This window comes from Rhinolophus sinicus, chromosome 2 (assembly GCF_057876585.1).
Source record: "Rhinolophus sinicus isolate RSI-liver-muscle chromosome 2, RSI-T2T, whole genome shotgun sequence".
Taxonomy (NCBI): domain Eukaryota; kingdom Metazoa; phylum Chordata; class Mammalia; order Chiroptera; family Rhinolophidae; genus Rhinolophus; species Rhinolophus sinicus.
The window spans coordinates 157,159,460-157,186,438 of NC_142502.1; the positions used below are offsets into that span (position 1 = coordinate 157,159,460).

General features: G+C 39.8%; 1 protein-coding gene across 2 annotated transcripts in view; it reads right to left on the reverse strand.

Moving 5' to 3' along the window:
- PPP1R21 (protein phosphatase 1 regulatory subunit 21) overlaps positions 1-26,006 on the reverse strand; it is a 55,290-nt gene extending 29,284 nt beyond the window's left edge. The window contains exons 1-11 of one of the 2 annotated variants that reach the window (XM_019719154.3): positions 25,819-26,006; positions 17,817-17,885; positions 13,686-13,832; positions 11,495-11,596; positions 10,169-10,333; positions 9,930-9,988; positions 8,861-8,955; positions 4,580-4,632; positions 3,932-4,081; positions 1,551-1,652; positions 1,373-1,461 (exon numbers count right to left, since the gene is read on the reverse strand). In XM_019719154.3, coding sequence (XP_019574713.2) covers positions 1,373-1,461; positions 1,551-1,652; positions 3,932-4,081; positions 4,580-4,632; positions 8,861-8,955; positions 9,930-9,988; positions 10,169-10,333; positions 11,495-11,596; positions 13,686-13,832; positions 17,817-17,885; positions 25,819-25,875 — 1,088 coding nt within the window. In that variant the 5' untranslated portion in view covers positions 25,876-26,006. Of the gene's footprint in view, positions 1-1,372; positions 1,462-1,550; positions 1,653-3,931; positions 4,082-4,579; positions 4,633-8,860; positions 8,956-9,929; positions 9,989-10,168; positions 10,334-11,494; positions 11,597-13,685; positions 13,833-17,816; positions 17,886-25,492; positions 25,692-25,818 lie in introns of those variants that run through there. The other variant, XM_074331951.2, reaches the window with a different exon arrangement.
- Between the last annotated feature and the right edge of the window lie 973 nt (positions 26,007-26,979).

Consider the following 26,979-nt stretch of genomic DNA (forward strand, 5'->3'; position numbering starts at 1 on the left):
AGAACGTGTCATCTTGTCAATTAAAGTGGTATTTAAACCAATGACCAAAAAACTGCCTAAAAACATGAATACCTGATGAGGTAGGACTGAAAGCATATGAGACAGAACATTCCAGAACAGAAATCTTAGATCAAAAAAGGACTTATCCAGTGTTTTAAAAAATGTAATAATGAAAAAATAAAGGTAAAATAAAAATACATAACTGTTTCAAGTATAAATACCACTATGCAAAGGTTCTTAAACAGATTCTTCTTAAACATAAGCCAAATCAGTAAGGTATATTCAATTTAGTGTTAAACTTCTAGAGTCAATTTTCAAAAAAACTTTAATTATACTGAAACATAACGTTAAGAATCTGAAAGAAACTATAATTCATAATTAATAATTTAAATCAATTCCCTGATTCCTAAAATTCTGTCATATGCACAAATCATAGAATTCAGTTAATGAAATACCTTGTTAGGTTAGAATTAGAAAATAATACACATATTAAATTGTTTTAATAATGAAATTTTATATTTTTGAAAACTTAAGACCTACTACTTTAATTACATAAGGACTTACAAATTATAATTACTTATATATTTTCAGTATCTGTAAGTAACTCATTTACATATTTTCTAAACCTTATTTTGCAATATACTATAGTACATATAGGTTCTTATTTCTCTTATGTCCCTCATATTATTCTCTGATATTTTTTAAAGGCTAAATCTCAGGCTAAAAAGATTTAGAAGAATTAGGAGTCTTGGTTGTTTTAGACAAAAAGTATCAAAACTTTCAAGCAGTATTATCGAATTTCCAGTTACATAATTATTTTTTCTTGCCTTTCCAGAAATATTTAAGATGGAATATTTAAGGTTACTAAATGATATATCCTATGAGGGCTGAAGTAGATAAGCTTTTTAGTTTACAACTTAAATAAGTGACTAACAATAAAAATAAGAATATACCATTTCAAAGAAACCTAAAGATTACAGACCCAAATGTAGAAGTTAACTACAGTAATAACCCCCACCTAGATGCTTACTGCCAAAGGATAATAAATAGGCAAAATTGAAATATTTCTTTAAATAAATGTGTCATTCACAATCACCGAAAATACTGATTCAGATAGCATTATGTATTTATAGCAGTAAGGACAGTACAGAACTAAAAACAACCTAGCTGATGGACTACAATTCAATTTTCTTAAATATAAGCTTATGCTGCTTAAGCCACGGTTTTCCTTTTTTATAGAAGACCAAATTGCTTGTGGTACAGAAAGGTCAGACAGACGACAAGAGGCACGAGTCACTATTTTATTAACTCCAGCACAGGTCAGGTAACACCCCACAATTCCCCAAGCTCCCTGGCCTCGAGGGGTAAGTACCTTTTTAACTGATAAGGAAGAATCTTCCTGAGAAAACATATGTAAGAGGTTAAATGCTCTGAGAAAGTTTTCAATTTCACAGTTGTCTCCTGGAAAAGAAAAACAATTTCAAGGTTAACAGTGTTATTTGACAAAGAGTTGCTCCCGCTTCCAGGGAAGTAAAACAGAAGAAAATTACCAGGACAGTCACAGTATCCTCAGTAATACTTTCAAATACATGAAGCATTCCTTCCTCAAGAGGGCGGACATAGGACGCATTTTCATGAAGGTATTGTGAGAACTAAATAGAAGGAAAGGAACTGTGAGTTTAATCACTGGAAAATAACAAGCATCAACAAACACATTTGTAAATGGACTGAGTTTTATGAACCTCAATTCTTTTAGAAACTGTTCTGAGGAAATTTGGCTTTTATACAGAGATGCTCCCCTCTAACAGTCCCAGATACCATCCCCAAGTCCCCATTCAATTTCAAACCTAGGAACTAGGAGAAGGGTGACATGGTTAACAACCAGGCAGGGAAGGAAATGGGGAGGGGATTACAATCCAGCACCAACAGACCTTCTTCCCCAATACCTGCTTGTCCATTAGGGGCTCCAGTTTAATAAATAAATAAATAAAAATAAAAGATTTGAAAAATCAAAACTGTATGCCAGATTTTTCTATTGTGTACCTCATTTTTTTAAAAGCAAGTCTATTGAGGACAGCTTCATATTTTTACTGTATACAATGTTGAAGGTTAACAAATTCTAGGAATGTAATTATCAAAAAGATGATATAAAAGCATTCATAACTGTCACTGATACTTTAATATTTACAAGGGACTAATTCAGCATGAAGAATAGATTCAGAAAAAGACGCTACAGGCAGCTAGACAATTTCGAAGAAAGAAATTTTCACTTATGAAATATCTCATTTATCTAAGTACGGTATAATGGCTCATATTTTGATTTCTCCATATAGAAACATAAGGTCTCATTCTGCATAAATGTGATTCGGTTGGGCCCACTGCAAACCACTCAAACATATGGCCGTAGGCAATTCACTTAATCTCTCTGGGCTTTGATCTTTAGAGCTGTAAAATAAGATGAATTCTAAGCTTACAGGTGTAAACGTTCACTTTATGATCCTATGAACAAGTCTAAACCCTGATCATCTTTTAACAAATGGCTTCTAAGTCTCCTTCAATACTATAGACTTAGTAGAAAAATCGCGTAGGGCTTTCCATAGGCCAAAGCATCAGACGTAAAACACCGAGAAATATATGACTTTTTCAAAGTAATGAAGTGTTTCAGATGAGTTAAGATTAACATATTTGATTCTCACCCTGTGGGCATAATATGGCAACAAGCTAAAATAAAATTCAAATAATGGACAAAGAACCAGTATTGAGTAGAAAACAGTTTTTGACATTACACTAAGTATACAAAAAATACAATTATGTTAAAATGTTGCAGTACTGTTTTCCCTACACAGGTCTTCTAATAGCTTTTTCCCCACAGTGATATTAAAGAGCATTTCAAGACACAAATTTTAATTGTTATGAATTTCAGTAGTTGTGGAGTCATACAAAAAGTGAATAAAACCAAGCAACTACTAAAGCTTCTTATGTGTAAGGCAAACGATGATGAGAGCTAACATTTTTAAGTGTCATTCTTAGTGCTTTACATGGATTATCTCATTTAACCTTCATACATACATATCTGTGAGATAGGTATTCTCATCTCTCGTTTTAAAGATGTGGAAACCAAAGCACATAGAGGTTAAATAAACTGCACAAAGGGACTGGGCTGGGACCCCAAAAGTCTGACTCCAGAGACCAAGTCTTTGCTATACTAATATAAATGGCACTTAGGGGATCTCTGAACATAGACACTATTCAAACCTTGGAAATACCGCGTGATGCACAAAAACAAGCTAGGAAAAAGAATCTGGGAAGTAGGAAGAATGGCATGACTCATTTCAGACTGTCCCATTATGAGACACTGAAAACACAAGATCCCTCAGTTTCTTCCCTGTGGGAGCCACTAAATACGGCCCCGATGACCTCTGCCTCCTGCTATCCGTGGCGTTTTGCAGTACCCTCGTGCACTGTCCAGGTTGGTCTGTGTGACCAGTACAATATGGCATAAGTGATAGTATGTGACTACACGCATACTCCCTATGCTTTCCTACTCCATGATTTTCCGTACTCATGTCTTTCCCTCTTCTGGGGCGGAAATATGTATCCCATTTCTCTCCTCATTTTTCAAAGTCCATTCAAAATGCCAAAGACTCTTTACCAGACACTACCACTGACAGCAATCTCCCCTCCTTGATGACTTCATATCGCTTACTGGCCATACCACTCACTCACACTAACGTCTTTTAACAACTCCCTTAATATTTAACTTCTTAAGAATCTGTATGATTGCCATTTATCTTAAAGGTAAAGACTATGACCTACTTTATTTTCCATGTCCTACACAGTACTTGATGGATGCACAGAAGTGGTCTGAAAATAGATAGTATGTCTCCTACTTATTCAAAGTAGACAAAAGGTTATCTTGAGTTAAGTTTACCTTTTGATTCAATGGAGAGATAGTGTCGATGGCAGAATCAACAGGAAAAATCTGAATCCTCTGCTCTGTATAGGTGTGAAAGTTCAGAAGAGCCGTCACAAGATCTTGAACAAAAGCCAGGGCCTGCCCAGCTATGTCCCGCATTTTCAACTTTAAAGTGAAATACATACAGTTAACGATAACTATTAAATTATTATTCTCAAAGTACTTTATTAAGCTTGCTTTTGGAGAAAACATTTGAATTCTAGTATAATTATTCCTTAATTTAACTTTATTCCTAATTGGATTTTAACATTCCCATCTAAATAAGTTAGAAAGCCACCAGTTTGGGCAAATACACCTCCTCCACTTAACCGAGACAGTTTAAGTGCAAGGTCCATCAACCTAAAAGGAAAGTATGGCTCACAAAATTAGTGCATCCCATAATTCAGTTCTAATGTTATCAGACAAGAGAGCAAAAACCTATACTTTTTAGTAATTCAATAAATAGCAAGTTATACACTTTTAAAAAAATGTATGAGAAACTAAAGAAAAAGTTAAACAAAATGGTTTAGTGCACTAAACAGAGGCCCAACCAACTAATTCTAGTTTCTGAAAAGCCTGACATGCACAAGGCCAAAAACAAAAACACATGGACTTCATCTTTACCTGATGTCTCCTATTATGGAGTGGAACATTCAGAGCGTTATACTGACTATATTCTACAAAACAAAAATGGATATACATTAAATCTCTCATTTTACATTTATAGAAAAACAGCTTAATTGCAACATAATGAATGATCTGCAGCAAAATCAGCTTTACGTAAGAATTTAAAATGATCAAAGCCACAATCACAGTGTAGGAGAATAACGGAATTTACATAGAATCAGTTGTTTTTCAGATAAAGTAATACTTCTGATATTTTTTTTTACCTTTGGGATAAAATAAATTGAAAGAACAAAAACCTTGTGTTTCTGTTTCTAAGAAATCATTTCAAAAACTTCTTTGGGGCCTATCAAGATTACTTAGCAAGTCTCGTGATGTTTATGTTATCTTCACTCATTCTCTCTTCTAAAATACCCTGCACACAGCTGCCGCAATAATCATCCCAAAATACTAGTGTTCACGGCACTACAATATTTGAAAACCTGTCATTGTCTGCTACTGCTGATCCTAATGATTCGATCCTACATTTTCTGGGTTGGTTTCCAGATCTTTCTTACAATCCTCTCTACTCCAGAGTCTGTCATCCGACAGCTTCCCAGCACCTGGCCTCACATTCCTTTGACTTCGCATTTTAATGACCTTCACTCTACTAATCCCTGTACACCATTTCAGCCACTCAAACCTTCCCTCTGCCTATGTAGTCAGTCAGAATGACCCCAGTGCCAAATATGATTAGGATTTGGCATTCTCCATGCCACTCTCATCCAATTCTCTCTGATGTCCCTATTTCTATCAAATCGGTTTGCTCTCCCATCCACAACCACAGTCTCTATTTTCCAATCAAGTCCTCTTTGAGCCTTGCTTGTTTTCCTCCCCAGCCTGGTCCATCATTTTCAACAATGCTCTTGCTAACACAAAACCAGATCAGGGTCCACAATAATATATTCTACCTAACTTGAGGGAAGCTTCAACATTACTAGCCATCCATGATTTCATTGCTACGTCCCTATCATACTTCCCATGGTTTCTATTCCAAACTTCTTCCATTTTAAGTCCCTAATATCATTCCCTCCTCTCCTCCCCTGCCCCATGGGTGGGTTGGCCTCCCCCTACAATACAAGATCAGAGTCAAATCACAAGGGGTTCTTACACTCCCCACCCCCCATCTCAGAGCCTATGGCTTCACATATTCTCTGCTCAGCTAACTTTCCTCTTAGCCTCTAGCAAAAGCTCCCTCTGACCCCCTCAGGGCCTAGTCCTTCAATAATCCCCTCCTTCTTACATCTTCAAGATCACTTCATTAGAAAAAAAAAGCATTTGTTGCAGCTTGTTTAACTCTATCTCTGCTGTGACTTTTCCTTATATCATACTTAATTCTCATAATTCTCTGCTTATACTTAATTCTCCATCCTCACCCATCATCCTTAATTCATTCTTAATTCTCTTCCCTCAGCTACCTCCTACACAACCTTTTCTTTGACTCTATTACAGCGCTGAGCTCTCATCATCCTTTCCCATTTCCTTCATCCCCACTGCTCAAAACACAGCATGCCTCTGCCTGTTTCCTAAGCATCCTCTCCCCTCCCGACCCTGTGCTAGCAACCTGGTGCGCACGTCTATCCTGCCCTGAAGCACTTCTCTCAAAGGTGACACTAGTCCTCTCAAAGTCACCAAAGCCAGTTGCCTTTCCTGTCATTGCCCTCTCTGACCTCTCAGCAGCAATGGGTAGAAGTGACCAGCACCGCCAGGTGAAACACTCCCTTCTCCGGCTTGGCTTCTGTCTCACCTCCTTTCCCGGCTCCTCTCCACCTCGGCCCCTCCTCTTCCTCATCACTGCGAGGGAGAACTCTCCAAGCACCCTGCACAGGCGTCTGCACTTTGGACCCCTCATTCCCACCATCCCAACAGGAAGCATCATCCATCCTGAGTGTCAACAACATTTTCTCTTCAGAGGTCTCGGCTTTTATTTACAAATGCACACACCAACAGATAGTAGGTATACACCCATCTATCTGTCAGAATATTAAACAACAAAGCTGCCTCATCATCTTTCCCCTAAACCTGCTCTTCATCTGCCTCTTGGTTTCTGTCAGCTGCACCACCACTTTCCACCAGCTGCCTCCTCCGTCTCCCTTGCCTCCTTGCATCTCCCTGACAACTTGGGCTCAGGCCTCCATAACATCACACCAGGACTATCACACAATAGTCTGGGTCCCCTGTCCCCATTCCAGGGTAGTCTACATTCTTGCCAGATTAACTTTGTGAGTACACAAATCTCATCATGACATTCCCTGGATGAAAAGTTTCAGGCCGGCCCAGTGGCTCAGGTGGTTGGAGTGCCGAGCTCTTAACGCTGAGGTCACCAATTCAATTCCCACATGGGCCAGTGAGCTGCGCCCTCTACAGCTAAGATTGTGAACAACAGCTCTCCCTGGAACTGGGCTGCCATGAGCAGCAGTAGGAGGTTGGAGTGGCCAGTGGTCAGCATGAGTGGCCGGCAGCCAGCGTGGGCTACTGTGTGCTGCCACAGGCTGTTGTGCTGCTGTGGGCTACCATGTGCTGCCAGGAGCACAAGACTCATAATACCAGCATGGGCCAGGGAGCTGTGTCCTACACAACTAGACTGAGAGACAACGGCTTGAACCGAATTTGGGGGGCGGGGGGAGAGAAGGGGGAAGAAAAAAAAGTTTCTCCAACAATCCCCACTGCTTGTGAATTAAGTCCCAGGTCCTTTACCCACCCACCCTTTTAGAACTTACCAGTCGTTGCCCTCCACTTCCCACCCACTTCAGCCTCCTGTCATACTTTACTAATTACTGCTCAACAGGCCACAACAGCACCTTTCGTCCCACGTACCACACTCCACGCAATTCCTTGGCTTATGCTCCCTCATCTCCGCCCAACAAAATCTACGAGTGTATCCAGGCCCAGCTCAAAGCACACTTATTCCAAAAGTCTTTCCCAAAAAGCCCCCCTGCCGTACTGTCCTTCCTCAGATAACCCAAGAGGTTCTCTATAGAACAGTTTAGCTCATATTTTAGGTATTTTTATATATTATGTCTCCCCTACTAGACTATAAATCCCTTGATGGTACAGATTTTTATATAATAATTTTTTACATCCCTTATGCTCCCTACCCATCTGGGCACTCAGCAAATGGTCTCTAAATATACTGGAACTAAAACAATGACATAAGGATCTAAAGTAAAACAGGGTAACAACTAGTACTGGAAAAGGATAAACCCAAATAAGATTCAGAAGGAAACTGTTAGAACCTAATGACTAATTGCTATAAAAATTAAACAGTAAATGAAATGCCAAGGTTTCTCGTCTTGTGGATAAAGTTCGCTACTGTTATTAACATTAATGTAGAAATTAGAAACAGGTGTTCTTTTCAGAGGAATTTAGGTTTTTGATAAAATAATGACATATGCTGATTTTAGTGTTAGATCAAACTGCTGTTTTTCTTTGGTGTCTTTTCTTTACTCTTTTTTTTTTAGGACTTCCCTAAGAGAAATTTAGGGGAAGTTAAAAAAAAAAAAAAAATTAATTTCAATCATGTGATTATAAAAAAGGAAATGTGTACTTACTTGAATGTAAGTTTCAAAATTAAACAATTAAACATTTTCTTTGTTTTCAAGGTTCTAATTTCATTCTTATCTAAAGCTTACAAAACTGGCATTATTATACATGTACGTTGATTTTTTTTTTTTAAGTTCTTTTTGTTGCTCTTGGCTGTGTAAATTACCAGCCCATCCCCTGAAGGAACAGGAAGCAGGACTTAACTGAGTCAGCTCCCTCACTATCACTGGGGATTGTCCAAGGGGCAGCAGATACCAGGCTGAGAAGGTCTACCTCCCATCCCTACTCCCTTGCACCATGAACAACAGCGTCCCTTGTACAAATTTTTGGGTATTTTGTGTGTAGGTTGGTTTTCACCTTGGGATATGCTAAATACACACAATAAAAAAAATGTGGATTTGGGCTTTATACAAGAAGGCTGGCTTTGGAGTATAGAGTACTTGTATGAAAATTTAAAATCTCCCTATGGAAAATAAAAAAGAGAAAGCAAAAGAAAAAAAGAAAGAAAAGGAACAAAAGAATTAAAAATCTCCCTATGAAATATGAGGGCCAAAGCTGATCAAAAGAACAAAAGAAAGCAACCTTCTGTTGGGCCAATGAAGTTTTTTTTGCCAAATAGCTTAGAGATTATTTTAATTAGTTGGCTACCACAGAGAGGTTCAAAGTTGCAAATAATGAAAAGCTGTACATAATACCTACTTGTATCATTAAAAGGTACTTTTTCATTGATGATTGATAAGGATTCCTCTAATCTACCTGACAAATCTTCATGAAGATTCTTTAACTGTAATTGACTGAAAGAAAAAAATAACAAAACCACATTATCACCAATCAGACAGTGGATCTTCATTTGCTTGTTACCTCAACAGCTAGTATTAGGCTTTGAGAGAACTGTGCCTGACATCTGGGATACTCTTGGTAGTAGACAGTTATTAAAAGATGAAGATAAGAAAAATACTAAGCCTTGATTTTAAAGCCCCTGGGACTTCTGTTCAATAATGCTGAAGTTGGGAAGAATTTATCACAGTCTCGGTATCTTGTACAATTTTGAGTTTATTTCCCCAAGCACAAAGTAATCTTAGAGTCACTTCAAAATCATAAATCTTCTCTTTATAACATAAATGTTTGTTCAAAGATATGGTAAAGTTCTTTTTGAAGTATTATATCATTTCTTTTCCTTTAGCTCAAAATCTGATCACTTTTCTGATTTTGATTATTATGAGGTATACCTCTAAACCACTCATGTAATTCTACCAAAGCAACTAAATTGAAGAAACTTACTTAACTGATTCTATTAAAACCTAAAATATTGTCGTTTATCAAATAAATGTTGGAGTATATATGCTTTAACCACCCATCAATATGTAATATTTTCAGATTTAGATATCTCCAAATTAGATCACATCTCCTCTATTTTATTCAAAATGGATCATTAAAAAGTTAGCACAGTGATTATTAGTCAGTTTTCCTGCCTGGGACTATCAGAAGGCTCTCTTTAGCATAGACTGAAACAGAAACTATCTAATCCTTAGTACAGGAACGTTATCTGCCATGGTCCAAAACATCTGCAGGCTGAGGACTAACGCATGAGCCACTCTACCAAGAATACGTAAGGCCCCCGAGATTACAGAACTGAAAAGGACCATGGAGACACCTACTCCTATCTCATTTCAAATGTGAGAAAATTAAGACACAGGAGGTGCTAAACCAAAACTCAGGTCTTGTGATTCTTACTTCAGGGCCCCTTGGAATTCATGTTTCCACATACCAGTCTTCTGTTCGAAGCCGACATTCCTTGGCCTCCTTTTCTAGAGTCTGAGATTTTACCTGAATTTTAGAAGAGAAAGAAAAGCAGATGGCTCAGGCTGTAGAGGAGAGTACACTTAGGAGACAGTGCAGCCAACCGTCTCACCTTGAATTGACTAACTTTTGTGTTCTATAAAGTGCAAACGATTTACAAAAGCCTTGACTACTTCTTAATGTGCTCTCACCAACAGTGGGGCTTACTTCTAGTTTGGCCTTGTCGTTCTGCAGTTTCTCGATGGTTTCCATGTACTTCCGGGTCAGGCCGTCGACCACAGCTTGGTGCTGGGCCGCCTCCGTCTCCAGAGTGGCCAGCCGACTCCTCAGCTCTGCTTCCACATGCTTGTGCTGCTCATCGGCTTCAAAAAACTGTAAAGAAAAGATCATTTTCTCTTCTCACAACATCCTAATATATACAAATGAAGAGAAAAACAACAGCCAGGATTATTCACTGAGCGACTTCCATATGGTTCCACTGGCTCACTATGTAAAACCTGCAAAGGCAGGACCTCATGGCATCCTCAAAGTATGTCAGACATAGTGCTATTGTTAGCCCTCCTGTACGGATGGGGAGCCCGGAGCTTAAAGGGGCTACATAACTTGTCAAATGTCTCACAGGCAAAATATAGTAAAAGTGAGATTGGAACATGGGAGATCTACTCCAAAGGCTACACCTGCCTCCTCCAGTCTCCTGAATTTCTATTGCAAACAACTTCTGGCACACAGATAATTCAACTCACTAGGGTATAACTTTTCTACTTGGCTAACTTCCATAATTAAATAATCAAAATTTGAATAGATGTTATTCCTAAAACAGGTAAAACTCTTTTCCTTAATGAGAATATAATACAAATTAAGAATTATGAACACTTCACACAAAATGCACTGAGGTCAGACATTCATTTTTTTAACATATTCAAAGATTAAGAAGTAATGCATATTTATTTTCCACTGTTTCACTATGTTCACCATTTCACAAAAAATTCAGGAGGCATAGCTGGATACAGTACACTATGACTCTTACAATATGCTGAACGTTTGAAGGCAAACACTGATTATTCAGCATACCATAAATATTTGAGGACCTGCCATGAGTGAGACCCTGTTCTGGGGCTGGGCATATAAAATCGACATGGTCTGTACCCTAACAGACCTTACAGACGAATAGGCAAACACATAAAAACCAACTAAACAGTAATAAATTAAAAAGCAAACACTACTTATTGATAAGCCCCTATCTAAATGATCCATCCAGTCATTTCCTAAATAAAATGAACAGTATATTTCTGTATTGTTAAGTTATAAAGTTACTGCTGTCCTCTAAAGAAATGTGTACTTCAAAGCACATGTCCATATTAAGATACGAATGAGATTTAAGAAGTGAATAAACGATAGTAACATATATACCTAGCAACCATAGGAGACATCAAAACACCCATACATACACAAAACTTTCTATATTCCATTGGTTTTTCCAGATCATACGACCCATTTTTTAATTCAAATGGAGAAACAGAAAGGTCTTCTCACTTGTATATGCAACCGCTCATTCTCTTCTATCTTCTTTTGCAGATCTTCATCAAAAACGCTCTTCTGCTCTTGACTCAACTGAGAAGAAGAGTCTCCACTTTTCTGATGGAAAGAATAAGTTATGTCCACATAACTTTCATCCTTTAGAGAAACAGCCTAAGGTACACAGATTCTCTATCCCCTTAGCAGCTTGTCTCTTCTATGTGTTCACCATTCTCAAAATGGACTGCAAAAGGTATACAGTCCATCATTTAACTTTTCCTATGTGACACAAGTTGGAACTGCAAATATTGCAATGGGCAGGAAAGCTTAAAAAAGAGAGAGAAAAAAAATAGATAAGGCTCGCTACTTTTTGCAGATGAATTCAGGAGTAGTTCTGTAGGAAGACAGAGCAGACCCAAAAATCTAGCGATATAAATATTCTTTTGGTTTGAGGAATGAGTTTTAGCAATTCCACGAGTCTGAGTTATTAAACTCCTCTAAGATAATGTAATAAATTACTTAACATTCACAAAGATAAGTTTATACAAAAGTTCACATAAATCTCTAATTTAAAAAAAAACACAAAGTAAAACTGTTATAAATAAACAGAAGGAAAAGGCTCAAAAATTATGAAAAATACCTTCCTTTTGCTTTTTTACCAGTATTAACTTTTCTACATAGAAGAATAGCACTATTTAAAAGAGCTAATAATGAACATTTGTTTCATGGAATACAAGAACTGAGATTATTCGAGGAACAGCCTAACAATGAAACTGTGTTCAGACATCAGTCACCACCCTTCTCTGCCTTTCTTGTGTCCTCACTCCTCACTTCAAATGAAGTCACTTACTGATCCAATGTGTACCAGTGATTGGAAAGTCTTTTGAAAACAGACTAGCTATATTAAAAAAAAAAAAAAAAATTTAAATATCCATCCTGTTTGGTGTACAAGGAGCACGGCTGAATGACACTACCTGGGTCCTTGGTGTTTCCAAATTTGAAAGCTTTAATTAACATGAATTCAGAAGTGTTACACCCAAACCTCTGCTAAAACAGCCCTGGGAAGAAAACCTCACTAATCCTGGGAGCGTGTCTGAAGTACAGATAGCTATTTCTTCCCCAAGGGTCTTTCAGAATTTCCAGAGCATGTGTATTTTGAAACAGTTTTCCAAGTGATTCTAATACATACATGTTTTGCCCTCTTGGTTCCCATTTGAAAATTACTACACTAGGGAATTCTTCCATGTAGAGGAAATGCGTACAGAAAGGTGCTAACATATAATTATGTCAATTGGCCATCATAAGGCAAATCCAGTGCCAGGCACTTTTACATGATCCTGTGATCACAACAAAAATGAGAGTATGATCCCCATTTTGTTGATGGAGAAACTGAGGTTGCAAGGTTAAAAAACTTGCCTGAAGTCATAGAACTATAAATGGCAAAGAATTCAAGCCCGGGCTTTCCTCCAACGCCTGCGCTCTTCCTCCATAGAGTGCTGCTACAGTTACTGTGGGTCTTCTTCCCTTCTCCACTCTATTATTACTGCCTCAAGTCTACACTTTGAGGTGGGGAGGGTGCTGTTCTACATACACACTCAACTTAAAGATTCAACCACTAGCCTGTACTGTCAAAAAAAATGCAACTTCTTAATAACAGAATATTCAAAAGTACCAGATCATCCATGTTAGAGCTCTAAGAATCTTATCTCACTATATAAACCATAAGGGGAAAAGTTTATTTTTATATCTTCCGACAAGAATACCAAATTGGGCTCATAAGAATAAACACTAAGAAAAAAGATCTACAGCAAACTTACAAGCCTAAGGTAGTAGCAGTTACACTGTTACAGTGCTTCCCATTTTACTTGCCCTACCTTGAGTTAACGGCAACTTGGTATAACTAAAAGACATCAATAATTGATATAACTAAAAGCCATAACTGTGATCAGTATGAGATATCCCTTTAAATTTTCTCAGCCACTAAATCAAATATGTGCATGTTTGCTCCTAATAATTTATTTTAAACTCACATTCACAGGAAAATGCCTCTACTACTTGGTACATATTCACAGTAAATATCTGCTTTCTTGACCCAATATCCAGACGTAATAATGAAACACTGCAGAATTTGGAGGTGGGAACCCTCTGCTACAACCAGGACGTCCTACAGATGTCTGTACCTACCCACACTGTCTTTCCTTTGCCCTACCTTGTTTTTCTTGCCTCGGGGTTCACTTAGAGCCAGTTCATCTTGAAGCAGTTCTACCCTCTTGGCAAGCTGCAGATTGCGAAATGTCAGACTGTCCATTTCCTGCTGTAGTTTTCTCAATGACTGATCCTTCATTTTCAGTTGTTCCTACATCAAAGTGAAAACAGACCATTCTTTATAATTTAGCCTGAAGGTTTAAAAATAATGGGGAAAAAATTATTTTGTTTCACCAAAATATAATCAAAGCTTATTGCTTTAAGGAACTCAAGTTGCATGCTTATCATTCCAGTTCCTATGTTTTTAGCTCTGCTTTGTGACAAAATCAGTTTTTGACCAAACCAAGTAAATTGAAACCTAAAAAGGTAAATACATACTGAAGTAACAGATAGTCATTAACTTAAATAGCCACAACTACATGTTGTTATATAGTGTTGTTATATATGTGTCTGGCAGTGGAGACACAAAGCCTGAGGCTACAATTTCATAAACTTGTATTTTTAAAGAGAACCTCATAGTCAATGATGACGACTGTGCAAGAATGGGAAGAAATAAATTTGTATTCATTTTTTCCTATAAATCCTCCCTGAATTTAAGTCAGTCCAAATGAAGTCTTAACAGTATACTTAATTTAGCTTTAAACTATTCTGATTTGTCAAAGATTAAAAATCACTGTTATCCTAACACAAGAATATTTTCAGTGGCTGTTCTACATCAATTCACTTTAAAATTAAGCGAAAATAGAAACAAAATCTAAAATCTAAACAACATGTCTTCTGCTGACCATTCTGTACTGTTTATACCATAATGGAGTAAGAAAACAGGAGCCTAGGGAAATATTTACTGTCACTCTATTTTTTAAAAAATATCATTCTAACTATGTTTTACTAACGATATTCTGACAACTTTGTGTTCACTGGTAACCAAACACAAATGGTCACATACTACTGTATATTTAAAGAACCATACTTTTATTATGCCCACTGAAAAACCACTTTAAAGCTAAGAAGAGGTCAAGTTTTAATGAACAGGTGATTTAAGTCTATTGCAGCAGCAACCTAAAAACCATAGGCTGGTGTGTGCGATCTACTGACAATATTTGCATGTCGAGAATAGGGCTAGAAGGATGGAATAACATGTTTCCATTGAGTAGAAAACATTTTTCTTTTCTATTGTTTGTTTAGTAAGCCCTTGATTTTTACCTAAAGTTCAATGGTCAAGTTAGACCCACCCCATGTCCAAATTATCATGTATTTCAAATGAAAGAAATTCAAATCAATGGATGCTTACTGTATCCAACAACTCCCTGAAGAGGCAAACCCAATATAACCAAAAGCAACTATAACAGAAGGCATCCTAACATTCCTATTGAACAAACCAGCAAATTGTCGTTCTTACTGTGATTAGAATGACCACTGCCAACGACCAGTAAAACAAAAAGCAATTCCTTTACATCCTTATGATTAGTTAATCATGAGTCGACAAATGCTCCAACTCCATTAAGCAAGCATTACTTTCAGAAGACACCTGTCCCAATCTCTCTGTAAGTCCTAGTTTCTGCAATGGGGATGATGATATCTGCCCTGAGAGGATTGTTGTGAAGACTGAGCTCATGGATAGAAGGTGCTTAGCAGGAGGCCTGACACACAGTGACTGCTCAATAAACAGAACCTGCTGTCACTATCACCACTATCACAGTTCATCAAACATAACTAGCCCCAAGAGGGTGTGAAACAGCCCCAAGTGGGCTACGAAGACAAGCTAGGAAATACTTTATCCAGGAATGGTTTTTAAATATCATTAAGAAAGATAACAACCATTCCTTGAAAAATTTAGGCAGAATAATTACTAACAAACCCTAACTAAAAGCTTATTTTTAATTATCTTGGCTTGGGCACAGAGAGCTCTAGAAGTATAGGTAAGGTGTCCTGAACCATCTCAGCCCTGTCTGTGGAACAGCACCTGAGGAGGGAGCACTCTCAAGAGACAGGTTTCTCTAGTGTAGGGTCCAGCACTAGCTAAGTACAAGGACATACAAGATCTGACAATTAAGTTCACGAACTTGCCACTGTGCGCTTACTGTACAAACAGCTCGGTAAGGTTTCATAACCTTGGTGTATCAGTGTCTCACAGCTGTGTTCGCGTCAATGTTTGGCAGTGTCTTGCTGAATGGCGTTCATTATTGCTGTTGCGTGTTTTTGTGTGCCGTCACGAGAATGTCTGAGCTTGAATTGGAGCAAGGAACAAACATTAAATTTCTTGTTAAACTTGGCAAGAGTGGAAGTGAAATCAGGGACATGTTAGTCCAAGTTTATGGGGATAATGCCATGAAGAAAACAGCAGTGTACAAATGGATTAAACGTTTTTCTGAGAGGAGAGAACGTGTCACTGATGAAGAGAGGTCAGGGCGGCCAGTAACAAGCAGAACTGACAAAGATATTACAAAAATTCGTCGAATTGTGCATCAAAATCGTCGGGTGACTGTGAGAAGCATAGCAGACCAAGTAAACATCAATAGAGAAACAGTTAGGAATATCTTAACTGCAAATCTTGGCATAAGAAAAGTGTGTGTAAAAATGGTCTTGAAGGAGCTCACTGATGAACAAAAGCAAAGGAGAGTCGAAGTTTGCCAAGACCTTTTGGAGAGGCAAGACGAAGTTTTAGGCCATGTTACCACTGGTGATGAAACATGGGTGTAGCAAAACGACCCTAAAACAAAGCGTCACAGTGCACAATGGAAGTCAGCCAATTCTCCACAACCAAAAAAGTTCTGTCAGTCCAAATCAAGAGTCAAAACAATGTTGCTAACCTTTTTTGATATCAGAGGGATTATTCATTATGAATTTGTACCAACTGGACAAACAGTTAACCAAGTTTACTACTTGGAAGTGTTGAAAAGGCTATGTGAAAAAGACAAAAACAACCTGAATAATTTGCCAACAATTCATGGCTCTTGCATCACGACAATGCACCAGCTCACACAGCACTGTCTGTAAGGAAGTTTTTAGCCAGCAAACAAATAACTGTATTGGAACACCCTCCCTACTCAACCTGATCTGGCCCCCAGTGACTTCTTTCTTTACCCAAAGATAAAGGAAATATTGAAAGGAAGACATTTTGATGACATTCGGGTAATCAAGGGTAATACAATGACAGCTCTGATGGCCGTGCCAGAAAAAGAATTCCAAAATTTCTTTGAAGGGTGGACTAGGTGCTGGCGTCGGTACATATCTCCTCAAGGGGAGCACTTCGAGGGTGACCACAGTGATATTCAGCAACGAAGTATGTAGCACTTTTTCTAGGATGAGTTTGCAAACGTAACTGTCAGACCTCATACTTCTGGGTCTTGGTTACCTGAGTGGCACTGCCTAGGATATGTCACTGGTTGGGGGGTCCTTCAAAAAGAAATAAGGGTAAAAGGAATCCTAACCCTTTGGTCTAAAGAAGGAGTAAGGGAAAGAGCAAAGGACTGAAGGTGGCAGTGTGTTTAACTGAAACTGGGCCAAGAAGGAATGTATATTCTAGAATTAATTTATCCAATTAAAAATATCACTAAGCAGTATTCATTGCCTACTAGAATGAGGTAGAAACAAATTCCTACATATTTCTCTCCTCAGTTAACAAAGGTGCTGAGGGTAAAATGTATCACTCAAAGTGTCCTGATTGACACAGGTTATTACTATTAAACAGCCTAACCCAAAAGCAAGTTTAATGGACTAAATTATTCACACTTTCAAATCCATCTATTACGGACAACCATCTGCTGAACGATGGGGATATAAACATGAATATGATATCGCCCCCCTCACAGTGCTGTCTAGTGATCAAGACAGGTAAGAAGCCCCATTAATCCAGATGAACTGAGCTAAATAAAGGCCTTGAGGTATAAGAGAAATGCATTCGATAAAGTCAAATAATACATTTTTGTAATTTTTAGCTAAGGAAATCAAAGGACATCAGATTCATACTGAAGCAAGTAGGAAGGTTAAACACAGAAAACATGTTACTCATCCCTATCCCTAGTAAATCAGTGTCAGAGTTGAGACTTTAACCCAGAAAACCAGCCAAATCCCCAGCTATGAGCATCACCACTCAGTCACTCAACCCTCACAGTACAAACTTCCTGTTGCATACCTTTAAAGCAGCAGAATTCGCTTGTTCATCCACAACACCTTTCTTCAGGACCTGATTCTGCGCCCGAAGCTAAAACAGAGCAAGCAATAATTAATGTTTGAAACAAAACAAGCACTTATAGCCAGAAATCACTTACCATTACTTTACAGGAATCACTACTCTGAGTAACTATCTTCTCACATTTACTTGTACATGAAAACAAAAATATCAGCCCAGAGGACAGTAGGTACCATCATTCTGCCATCTTACAGATGAAGACACAGTGGCTGAGCTGCCAGTGACAGAAAACTAATCTGCGGCAAAACTGAGACTAAAATCCAGGTCTCTCACTACGTAGTTTTTTCTATGGAACCAAGTCACTTCTCTAAACAAAAACTATTTTCCTTGAAACTCTGGCACATCATTTATCTGTAAAATACATACAATTGGACCAGTTACGGAATAAGAATTCAAAGAGATACCAAGAAAATCGAAGTGTAGGGTATCAACACACCAGCAGGACAATGTGCCTAATGTTAGTCGTGCAAACGTCATCAGGAACGGAAGACTTGTTATCAGGCATCAGCAGAGGCTGCGTACAAAAGCAACTGAGAAGCAGGCTCAATTTAGACATTAATAATAATAGCAGCTAACATCCGAATGCTCACTACATACCAGGTACTGTTCTAAGGGCTTTACATGCATTACCTCATTAATCCTCACAACCCTATGAAGTAGGTACTATACTGTGTCATTTTACGGACGAGCAAACGGAGATAGAGAACTTAAGTGGCAATGCCGAGCTGCAGACCCCAGCAGTTTTGACTTCACAGCCCTAATGCCATTAGACAATATTGGCTACTGTTTTATAAAGCTACATATAAATGAGAAAAGCAGTGGGCTGGGGTGGGGTGGGGGGAAGCCTTGGAAGAAATAGGACTTGGGCTATTTTTTTCATAGTTAAGTTTTTAATTGAGGTATTACTTTATTTTACGTAAAATACACAAATCAAAAATTATAGTTTGATGAATTTCTGTTTATGTATACATCTATATAACCACCACTGGCAGGGTTTTGAAAGATAAAACTTCAGTAGCAATCCACTTCTGTAATACTAAGAGGAAAAGTTCTCAGCAAGGGTAACACAGAGCATAGAAAGAAGTATAAATACACTGAAGCAAAACATTTACAGATTAATAATCTGAGGGTTTAGTAGAGACCATGAAAGACCAGGTTCTTCTCTGAAAAATAAATGCAACACTTTCATTGATGCACTTACAAAAAAAATCTAATGCTAATTCTGCATAGCTCAGATCTGTCTCCCAAGAACAGAAATGACACTTTTCTGTGCCAAAAGAATAGGAATATTTGTACTAAACCTTAAACTGAGTATTTGAAACTCAAGAGAAAATTTAGCTCAGATTTTTAATAAGAAAAGCAGGAATATTGCTTTTGGCAGGAATAAAGCAGGATATTCAGTTTGAGCAAAAGACAGATTCAAAAGATGAGTTTCTATTTTTAGAAGGTTAAAGATCACGGTTCACTACCACAACAGCAAGAAGACCCAAATCTTGCTCTACCATTCACTGGACAATATAAACTTGGGAAATTCACTTCACCCTCTGAGCCTCAGTTATATAGTCTATAAAATGGGTAAGTACGTCTAGCCTACCTTCCTCCTTCTGAGGTTTTTGTGAAAACCAGACAAGAAACCTATGTCAAAGCACTTTCTAAACCATAAAGTGCTCCACAAATGGAAACAGAGCTCTTATTACTAGAATAGGATAGAAGAACAAGTATATTTATTAGCTTGTCTTGTGTAAGGCATTGTGCTAAATGATATGGGGGAGAGAAAGAGGTAAAAGAAGTGGTCTCTGTTTTCAAGGAGCTTACAATTTAGAAGGGAAGATAAAAGATAACTAGCAATCTTAGTATTTTCACTTAAAAAATAGTAGAGACATTACATTCTCTCAAACTGGGATTGGCAAACTAAGCCAACCCATGGGACAAACTGCCCTGCAGCCTATGTTGAAGTTTTACTGGCGCACACTCACTCGTTATTTACGTATTATCAATGGTTGCTTTTGAGCTACAATGACAGAGATGAGTCGTTACAATAAAAACCACATGGTCCCAAACCTAAAATATTTACTATTAGGCTCTTAACAGAAAAAGTTTGAGGATCTCTGCTTTAGAAGTTCATAAGAAAGAAATACCGCTTCAATGTTGACTACAATCATGCCGAATGTTCCTTTTTAAGCAATGTCAACATACTCTTGGATAATGTGCTACCAAGGTAACTTACTAGTACAGTAACAAGACATCTCTTATTAAACTGTTCAGTTTTAATTTTACTTCTTAAAGTAGTAAATTTTACACTTACTAATTTATGTATGATTTATGATTTATGATTTCTCTACTCATCTCCCATCTGCCAACTAAGACTACAGTACAATTCTTTGTATCTCCTCCCTGTAATGAAAGATCAGTGCTATGGGTAAAGAAGGCGCTCAATAAATGTTTAGATAATCACATTAAATACTGTATACAAAGTGCTCAAAGGTAATGCACTGTCATTATTTTACAGGCCCTGAGGCCCTTCTCCAAACGATTTGAACCTCATGGCCCTACTGGACACCCAGCGTCCTCCAAAGCCCTGAGCCCAACTCTCCAACGACCAGTGCCCTGACCTGTTCTAGGTAACGTTACTTCTGAAAGAGCCCAGCCTCCGTGAGGCTCATCACAACGCTGTTTCTTCAGGGACAGAGAGTGGTGTGAGCCAACTATCATGTCTCTCACGCCACTGTGACAATCTGTGGTAGGATAATTAGTCCAAGATTAGGGATTTACTACTTTCAATCACAAACTATTGCCAAGAGTTTGTGGGGAAACAGATGAATCATCTGTAAGCATTTTCTCATCTAGTCCTCAGCAATGTTCCGTGTAAGAGCTACTCTTACATAGCTATTTTCATGCAATGGACATTTTGACATTTATGTATGTTTTACGACCCTATGAAACAAATCTTTAAACAGATAGCTTTTCTTCATTACAAAGTAATGTGTGCAACAGACAACTCGAGGCCCGTCCCTAAGCCTCACCACAGCCCTGATTTGCAGGTTCAGAATACTAAAGTCACCCGCAGACCCCAGCATCAGTTATCTCTGGCCTGGATGATCCCTCAAACTCCTTCCAGATCTAACATTTTAAGTATTCCAAAGTGCTGAGAATACCACTTAGTCTTTCTCTCTACCTTACTACTTGTTCCTCCCCCTGGAGGGGAATAAAGTATCTGCAGGCTAGGTAGTCTACGTACTAGTGGCTGAGGTTATCTTGCCACTGAGGCAGGAGGAAAACCTTCTCAGACCTGCCTTCAAACGGAACCCTTTCTCCTCCTCCTGCTCCCATGCAGGGAAACTCATTAGGACAAAACCCCCAACCCCAACCCTTGCGGTCTAGCTGCCCCTTCAGTGACTAGGTGGGTAAGTCAGGTGAATTAAAGAGGAAGAGGAGGACATCCCTTGCCACTCAAAGTGTGGTCTGTGGACGGCTGCAACAGCATCACCTGAGAGCGGAACGTGAGGCCCCACCCAGACCTACAGAACCAGAATCTGCAGTTGAACAAGGTCTTCAGGTGAATCACAGACATTCACGCTAGTGATGCACTGATCTAGGGCTAAGCTCGCACTGTTCAACAGCCACATGTGCCTGTTTCAATTTAAATTATTTAAAACTGAGCTGTTCAATGGTGCTAGCACATCTCAGGTACTCCACAGCCCCCCGTGCTGGTGGTCACCCCACTGGACAGCACAGATACAGCACATTTTCATTCTCATGGAAAGTTCCACTGGATAGCACTGAACACAAAGCTCTTTTCCAATCCAACTTTAGAAGTCAACCCTACACATCAGGGTGAAAAAAAGCTGATACTCGATTTTAATCCAGTCCAGCTCCTGAGTCTGTCTCTCATTCAGAAGGTGGCAGCTTAGGTTTCCAGGCCTCGCTATCTGGAAAGCAAACACACGGAATCACAACCTACCCTTCCCCGATGTGAGTAGCTCTACACTAAGAGCATAAGTCTGAAAAGTTCCCAAAGGCAAACATCCTTCGTGACTATAAGAGGAATCAACTGCAAAGTAAACCGGTAGAGAAATAATGGATGTTTGGTTTTCCCACTGTTTTTCATTGCCTTGAAAAGAGCACTAAAAAGATGATCTTTGAGCGAAAGCTACTATACTGAAACCATCCTCGAGGAACAGTTCCCAAACCCCGGTGTGCATCCGAATCACTGGGGAGCTTTGTTATAACCCCGACCCCTGGGTCTGACCACCAATTTCAGATTCAGTAAGTCCAGGATGGACCCAAGAATTCGTATTTCTAACCTGTCCCCAGGTGCCAATGATGCTGATCTAGGGGCCACACTTTGAGAACCACTGACCGAGAGTAACACAAACATTGGAAAAACAGAACTTGAAACTCGCTTACATACATAACAGGGTACCAGGCAAGAGTGCAGCAAAGAAAGCTGGCTGAAATCAAATGAGCCTGCACTGAGTGCACATAGCCCCCCTTCTCCATGATGAGATACCAGAACCAAAGAAGCAGAACAGACTGGGGCAGAAACACCAAGTAAGAAATGGTCTTTGATTCTTCATCTACAGTGTAGTAACGGAGGCCTTGATCAGCTTTCCCTCAGATAGCAAAGAGGTAGCCTCCATCGATTACCTACAAACTTCACAAACCTCTCTGAAAACCAGCTTCTATTTACCTTCTCCTTCCCCACACTCTATTAAACCTGAAATTTTAAAAGCCTCCAACGATCTCCTAATTTCCCCAAACACTAGGATCCTAATCTCCACTTTTACTGATCTTTCCGTAACACTTCATGTTTTAGCAACCTGTGTGCCTCAGACTTTCTCATCTGCTTTGGCCTCCAGGATTCATCGTTAAGCTAAACTCTCAGTCTCTTTAATGGGACCTCCTCAGACTATTGATTTTTCCTTCTCAAGAGGAAAGATGATTATGACTGGTTCTTAAGCAAGATATGGGCTCCTTCCTGGAACACAGGCTGAGGTCTGCATTAAATAAGATTCTACAAATGTCCTTGATTTAGGGATCATGCTTGCATCTCTCTTGATACGTAAGCCTCCCTCTCCAGATTAGGAGGAAATCTTTTTTTCCTTTGTATCCTAAATAAGGAAAAAGAAAAGATGTAATTGGATTTCCATATCAGCCTACAATTTCTGCCCCAAAGGTAGAAAAAAGGTAGAATCCCTCTTCCATAGGCACAGGGCTGGAGGTAGCATAGATCTTATCTAGAAATTGCTTGGCACTAGAATTGACGGGAAATAAAAAGCACATGAAACCTTTTGACCAATCTCTGTGCTCTCATGTTCTGAAATTTCCAGCACATTGCAATTAAAAGAATGAAAAATGGTCTGGCCCAACAGGGGAAAATAACCTCAAATCTGGCAGACCTGTTCCAGTCTCTTTAGCATCTCTTCCTCCTCTTGTCACATCCTTCCCACAGGTGTTCCCCAAAGAGTCTACCTAACGTGTTCTTCTCTGATTAGCTCTTGAAATCCAACTATCATCTTTATGGGAATTACTCTTAAAAGCTCTGGCCTTTGTCCTTTTAGCCAGTCCATCTCCGTCAGAAATTTTCAGTAACTACCCCAACATCACCTCTACTGTGAATCAGATAACTTTAACATACTTTACAATTCAAAAATTCCATGATTGCATTTAACCATTAATCCTCCCTTCACTTGAAATTGGTTCCCCTTCCTGCCCGCCCTCCTTTGTCAATGGTGGTCATCTCAGAGATTCAGGATCAACCCTCAGCCTTCCCTCACTCATCCTGCCCTGCAGAATGAATGAGACACAAGAATGAGTAGTCCCTCAGGCATTCCTTATATCCACCACAAGTTTAGTGCCAGGAAGAAAGCAGGCACCCAGAAAAAAGGTAAGCTAAAAAGTATTTTTTAACTATTCCTCCTAAATCTAGGCCCCCTTTCCATTTCAACGGTCACTATGACTCTCCCCAAAACTATTCAAACAAACTACAATCTTGTCTTCTTTTCACCAATCTTTCCCTATTTCAATCCATCCTCCAAATAGTTACCGTTTTCTTCCTACAAGTAATGTCACTCCCGTTTAAAAACCTTTGCTGTCTCTCCATTACTCAAAAGATAAAGTTTAAATGTCTTATTTGACATCCACATCCCTTCATGACCAAGTCCAATTTACCTATCCAACCATATTTTACCACTCTGCCATGTATCTTACTTAACGTGTTTTCATGTCAGCAAACATAGCCTGTTCTCTTTGCCTGGAATACTACCACCCCTCCCTCCCTCTTCCCTACTGCCCAATCTGAGTAACTTCTACGCTCACCCTCCATCTCTTCTGTGTTCCCAATAAACTAACACTTTTCCTCTTGTATCATAATTACGTACAATGTTTGAACATTCTATTAACAGGGTCTCCATAAGCTGGAACTCTGCCTCATTCAACCAACTCTGGAGGACTGTTTACAGGGACCACATAATAAGTGTGGGACAAAAGAGCTTACATATCCAAAAGAATACTATCTTTCAAAGTTGTTATTACTTTGGGAGGTTATACAATTATTTTAGCAATGCAGTCACTGCTCAGAACATTTCTGGAACTCTCTTTTGCCATTTGGCATTGCCTTGTGAGCTTGTTTCCTCTCTGGAGAAGAAAATCAGTCCCCTTACTTTATACCCATGAAACATTTTCACTCTAACAGAGTAGAGCCAACATCGCACACTACTGCAATCCTCCCCCCATCCCACTTCATTGTATGGTTTGTTCCAAACAATTTCTGGCCCTTTCAAACAAGAAAACATTCCTTCAAAAAGGATGAAAACTGTCATCACTGGCACTGTGCCCCAGGCTCGAAAGACAATTTCAAGTGGAAATGCAAGAAGTTTTGCCAACGATAGCACCGTTGGAATGAGTGTAGTATTTCAAAAGGCTCCCATTTTTGGCGAAAAGATTAGTGTGTATGTTTAGACATGGGGTTTATTTTTCAAACAATATTTCATTTAACCTTGGTGAATGTTTGTTAATTGAAATCATAGGGAAAAAATGTGTCTCAGTTTCTCCAAATTGTAAAAAGGGGGCTGTCTTCCCATTGTCTCCATGAGTGCCAAGATCATTGGAAATGAAGCTCAATGACTGTTGAACTGACTTCCAAAGATGTAAGAGTCTGCTTTTATAACTTCATTATTATATTCTTAAGGAGAAACACCCTCCCCAAAAGCCACACCACCCTTTCCCAAGGAAAGGGTTCCATCATTTAAAGACTGATGCCATAAATTCGACAAAGGGGCAGGTCCCTATTTTGCTTAATTCAGCATGTATTCAGCACCTGCTGGGTGCTCTGCCCCACGCCAGGTGACTGAGGGAAAAGAGAAAGAGAAGGACACAGCCCTAGCACTCAAGCTTTCAAAATCATTTCCAGACAACATCTTGCTAAATCACTGAATACATTCATAACCATCCATGCCTGGTGAGGCATTTACACGCATGATTCGATTTACCTTCCCGAATTGAATGGGGGCAGAGAAATCTCTTTATCCTCATAACATCCCTGTGAGAAGGTAGAAAGCGTTATCTTCCCCATCACTGGATTGGGAAAATCGAGGAAGCAGCAGAGGAGTGGTCCTCACCTTTCCCTTCCCCTCCCGGCCAGCACCAGAGGCAGAAGCCAGGATCTCTGACATCCCAGTCCCACGCCCGCTAGTTCAGTGAGAAGGAAGAATCAAACTACAGCTCCTTCCCGCAGAAACGCACACGGACCCAGATACCGCCCGGCCCCATCTCCTGGGAGCTGCAGGTGGAGGCACGGTAATGGTGGACAGAGAAGGCGGAGGAGAGGGAGGGGTGCGCTCGCCTACCCCCTCCGCGGTCCCCCACCGTCCCGACAAGTCAAGGCAATACGGGGCCGCGGGGCCGCACGGCCGGGGACCCCCTAATCCCCGCCCACGATGGGTACCTTCGAGTACTCCTGAGCCAGCTTCTGGTACTTCCCCTGCAACTCTGCCGAGGCCATGGCCTCCCCCGCCCCGTCCAGGCCAGGCTGCCCAGGCCGTTCAGCCCCGCCCCCCGCCCCCAACCCCAGACAAGCTCCAGGGTACGACTCCGCCAGCTCCTGCCCGCTTTGCCACCGCCGCCGCGCCTCCTCCTCCACTTCCGGGTTCGCCCAGTGGGAGGAAGGCGTAGTGAGGCCAGGGGCGGAGCGACTGCCGGGGGCGGGGCGACGTCAGCGTCACCGCCCCACCCTCCCGCCCCCGAGCACGTGCGCGCGCAGCCTCGCTGGTGGGCCTGGGCTCTGCCTCCGGAACCAGGGGGCGCCATCTTGACGCATGGTCCAAGATGGCGACCTAGAACGGAGAAGGAGAACATCAAGGGGGGGGAAGACAATGATGAAAGTCCACAGAATGGGCGGGGGACCGAGGAGAGGGGCGGTGGTTGCGAAATGCCGAGGACCGGAAGAAGAAATATTCTAAGCGTATCAAGAATTCTGCCCGATCCTTCTTTCCCTTCCTCCTCTGGTTCCCATGGCAACCGTCTGTAATTTGATGGTTACATCTTTCAGAACGCGCACCGAGAGAGACTTCTATATTCCGCTATCTCGTTATCCGGATATGGTAGCACCGGACATGCTCTGCATCGTAAACCCTCATACCTCCCCCAAATCTACAGTGCTTGTTGCTGTCACCTCCCCTGCCCCACGCCAGACAAACCTTTATTGTCTTATATTTTGACATTGAGATTTTTTTATTTCCCTACCCACTCCGTCGGCCCATCCCTGCCCACATGCTCACACCACATCGGAGACTTTTTCAGTGGACTGGGTAAAAAGCTGTTAGGACATTTCAGGAATGACTCTTCCACGCATGCAGATAGGGTAGACGTTAATGATAAATAACTGGAGAACTAAAACCAAAAATAGTCTCCCAGAGATATTTTACGTCACTTTTGCTTGAATTAAAAGGCTGCCTCCATTCATTAAATAATTTTTGAGGGCCTATTTTATGTTAGATGTTGTTCTGGGTATTGTATTTATTGCTACACAGAAATGTTCATTAATAAAGGAATGAGTAAATAAATTTACAGAGTATATGTTTGCCATAAATTACAGCATGGCAGTTAA